Here is a 4,008-nt window from a genome sequence, read left to right as displayed (position 1 = left end):
GTCGGGGGGAGGGGGACAGGCAATTTGAAAGCTTACACAATTGAAAAATGGTTCTTATGTAATTCTTGTGGTTGCATCTATTATCTGCCTCAATGGTTGGTAATAATAAATACTTATTTTCTGAAAATTTATTCCAAATTTCTTTAAAGTCAGCAAAGTCACTTTCTCAGAGTGTGGGTTTTGTTTGTTGCTTATTTATTTGTTTCTTTACAGGAAGAATCACCAAACTTATTCATGACTGGCTTTTAACTGATCCTGATGCAAAAGCTGTTGTTTGATCATTTATTTATGACTAAAAGCTGCTTTAAAAGACATAGTTGCACAATAAAATATTTAAGCACTCTGATAGATCAGCAGGTGAGCAATATGAACTTGCATTAAAGAGAATAGATATTAATGAATAGTCTCTAATATTTTAACCAATAGATATCGGTTTACAAGAATTGCAGATAAACTCTGGATTTATTTATTTATTTTTTTGCCACACACAAAAAAATGCTAGTAATTAATTCAACAAGAAAGCTAATTTATTTCAGTTGTTAGTCATTTTAATTACAGCACTTTGTTACCCTGAGTAAGAAATCATTTTGCTTCTCAGGAATGTTCCCCTCCTCTCCCCATTACGGACAACACCAAACAACAAAACCAGTTGCACCTCTATTTCTAAAGCCCTTGCTTCCCCCAAAATTGGTATTTAGATTCCAACGAATAACTTGGTGGATTCAGCCCCTGGAGGCTATTCACAACCTGATTCCTCCCCCCTTCTGTTGTGTCTGCTGGTGAGTGAAGTTCTCAGGAACAAAACCCAACACTTACAAGACAAAAATAACAGCTGGAAGTTGGCACGTGATTTTGCACTACCTTCCCCTCAGCCCTGGCAAGTGTGACAGACTAATGATCAGGACCTAGAATCCCAAGTCAGTTTTGCAACCCGTGCTCAGGTGCACGTTAGGGTCTGTGAAACCAGAGGTCTCTGTTGAATGACTTTAATTTTATTTCTTTTGGTCGAAAGGATCTGAAAAGGCGACCTACCTCTATGGGTCAGGCGTAACCGGGGCTGAGCGGTGTCAGCTGTGTGCCCTCCCGTCCAGAGCTCCAGGAAGTCGGCCCACAGCAGCCAGGTGAGAAGGGCGCCGGGCGATGCCATGCTGCCGCTCCCCTGCCAGCCCTCCGATCCTCGGTGGCAGGCGGGCTGAGTTTCACTTAGGATTCCCCTCCGGGGGCAGCGCGGGAGAGGCTTTGTCAGAAACCGCACGCCTTGTCATCAGAAAGCACAGTCCCCCAGTGCCATTTGCCAGGCGGTATTTGGATATGCAAAACCTTTCTTTCCCCCCGGACAGTTGTTTACAAGCCCGGAGCAAGAGGACATTCCGAGGAGCGAGTCTTCAGAGCCATGCCCTGCGCTCTCTCCGGGAGCGACGCGGTGGACCCAGGGAGAAACTGGGTTTGCAGTCACTTCTGCCGGCAGTTGGTGCAGCCGGAGCCCCCGGCACACGCGCTGCCTTCCTCCCCCGGGGAGCGCTCCTCGCCGGCTCCCCAGCCTCTCACGGTCCGCCTCTTGCACCGACTTGCCAAACAGCTCGTTTTCATTCACCTTCCGCCCTGCTAATTAAAAACAAGAGGTGCCATTCCCACCAGGAGCTGCCGATCCGCCTGCGGGGATGGGGAGCTGTCAGCGAGCGGAGCCGCGTCCGCGGGGAAAGTTCAGGCGGGGTTGAGCGCGCCGGCTGTTTCTAGGAAGTGTTTCTGCCGCACGTGCCCCGCTCCCCCGCCCTCCCGGGGTCAGGCCCGCCACGCCCTCCGCCTGGAGGCCAGTCCCCCGGTGATGGGGAACGGGGTCGGGAGGGAGGATGGTCTGGAACAGGCGGGCGATTTCAGAATAGGTCACAGAAGAGGATGCTGTGTCAGGGAGGGCTTTTACATGCCCAGTCACCAGGAGTAACCCTTGAATAAATACACATTCACCCTAAGGCCTCCATTGATCACCATCTACTACCAAAATTGATTTATTTTTAGAGTTTCCGCGGATTTTTTTTTTTACATTTATGGCTTTTTATATTGATGACATCTTACAAATGTTACTTTCAGCTCTTATCAGGGAAGTGTGTTTCAAGAACCTGAAAAAAAAAAATGTTCTCTCTCATAGATGTGCGGGAACTAATTATTTCGCTGAGGCAAATTCTTCAGATCAATTCAAAGCAAATCATACATTTTATCTCCAATTTAAGAATAATTCAAGTTTCAAGTACTTTGCTCCTAGATAAGGTAACTATGGTAAAGTTGAGATTCTCTAACCAACAGACCCCCCAAAAAGCAGGTATCAGGAAACTCAGGCTGTGACATACCATAGGGTTCAACTGCTATGCACTTTCAGAGTTTATTTTCCTAGACACTACTTTGTGTAAATAAGCTTAACACAATGGGTCAACTTTACAATCTACTTTCAATCCATCTCAAAAACGAAACCAAACACTCTCTAGCTGTTGGCATGGAAATGAATGGGATTATTTTGAGATACCAATAAACTTAAATAGATATTTGATTTGAGAGTTGAGAGTTAAATGGTAAACAACTTTCAACTATGATTACTTTTTTTTCTTCTGCGATTTAAATGATAATGATTAAGGAGACTTCTTTGAGAGGTATGTTTTTGTTTTTTTAATCATGTGTTATCCTGACATTTTGCATTCTATACAAGCAAATGTAGAGCCTGGCATGCTCTACCCATTTTCCTAAGCATGATATAGTCTATTAAAAAGCAGAGTATATTTAGCAAAATGTAAATGTCACTGGGTATCATAAATAATTAGATTTCCCAGATCTAAAAAAGATTACAAACTCTAAACATTATTTAACAGTAAAGAGACCATGAAGTAGTTAGAGACTTTTAACCTGGGGTGGTCTCTGTAGGCACTTGGATATTTTAGAAGCCAGTCAGATGAGCTACAGAGCGAAAGGCTGTCGTAAATGTGATATACCGCACCTTTGGAATCCTCTTTCATTTTCTTCCAGAATTAAAGTAACCAGAAAATAAATAGCAGTTTTACACATATTATCTAATGGTAGGATTCTGGAAAAGTAAATATGACGCACATAACTTTTATTACAAATATATGGCTGCTCTCATAAAATAAAATCCTACCTAAGATTACAGAGGGCCTGTTATGGAACAGAGGCAATGCAAGATGTATCCCATTTCATTAGGACACAGAATTCACACCATCAAATATCAGTGCAGGAATAAATGTTACGAATGCCAGTTATATACTAATACATACAAGCTCTAAACCAAGATTCATCTTCAGTTTCACATGTTATCCTTCGTCTTAGGTTAACAAGACAATGTGTCACATGCCATAGTAACGAGTTCCTTTGGTTTTCTCAAAATGTGCTTTGGTTTATCCTCTGTCATCAATGTCATTGCTTATTCCCTTTAACTCCTTACTATATCCTCCTACCTTTCTCATTAACCTTTAGAAAACACACAGATGATGCCAAAAAAAAGTGACTATTAAAAAAAAAACAACCAAAACTAAACATCCAGAACTTTCCATGTAATTTTAGCCCCTGTCAATGAAATGAAGAGTCTTTGACACCAAATCTGTCATTCACATCATAAAACAAGAACCCTCAGAAGCAAGGGTAACCATATAATTTGTCTTCCCAATAGGTATGTTTGAGAGTAAAAGAGCCTTCTAGTCATAATTACATGCAAACTAAGAATATTATAAATAAATCAGGATATCAAAGTCACCCTACTTGGCAAAGATTGCTAGGTATCATTGGAAAATATGGAAATGAAAGGACAAAACAAAACAACAACAAACAGTTGACACCACCAACAGTGAATGAAGAGCTTTAGTGATCAGCAGAGCTTTGGTACTAGCAACAATACCTGTTGATATTATTACAGTTGATTTGGAAAGAGCTAGACTACCGGTTTGAATACATTAGACAACATTAAAAAAAAAAAAAGGTGCGGAGGGAAGTGGCAATTCTGAAGGTATT

The 4,008-nt window shown here is 41.8% G+C and overlaps 1 protein-coding gene across 1 annotated transcript in view; it reads right to left on the bottom strand.

Moving 5' to 3' along the window:
- SEMA3E (semaphorin 3E) overlaps nucleotides 1-1,744 on the bottom strand; it is a 222,869-nt gene extending 221,125 nt beyond the window's left edge. The window contains exon 1 of the mRNA XM_006777144.2: nucleotides 1,033-1,744. Within this exon, the coding sequence (XP_006777207.1) occupies nucleotides 1,033-1,147 (115 nt within the window). The 5' untranslated portion in view covers nucleotides 1,148-1,744. The remainder of the gene's footprint in view (nucleotides 1-1,032) is intronic.
- Nucleotides 1,745-4,008: the final 2,264 nt, after the last annotated feature.

Source organism: Myotis davidii, unplaced genomic scaffold (assembly GCF_000327345.1).
Source record: "Myotis davidii unplaced genomic scaffold, ASM32734v1 scaffold49, whole genome shotgun sequence".
NCBI classification, from domain to species: Eukaryota; Metazoa; Chordata; class Mammalia; order Chiroptera; family Vespertilionidae; genus Myotis; species Myotis davidii.
The sequence above is the reverse complement of the archived record's forward strand: the minus strand, read 5'-3'. Positions and strand labels throughout refer to the sequence as shown.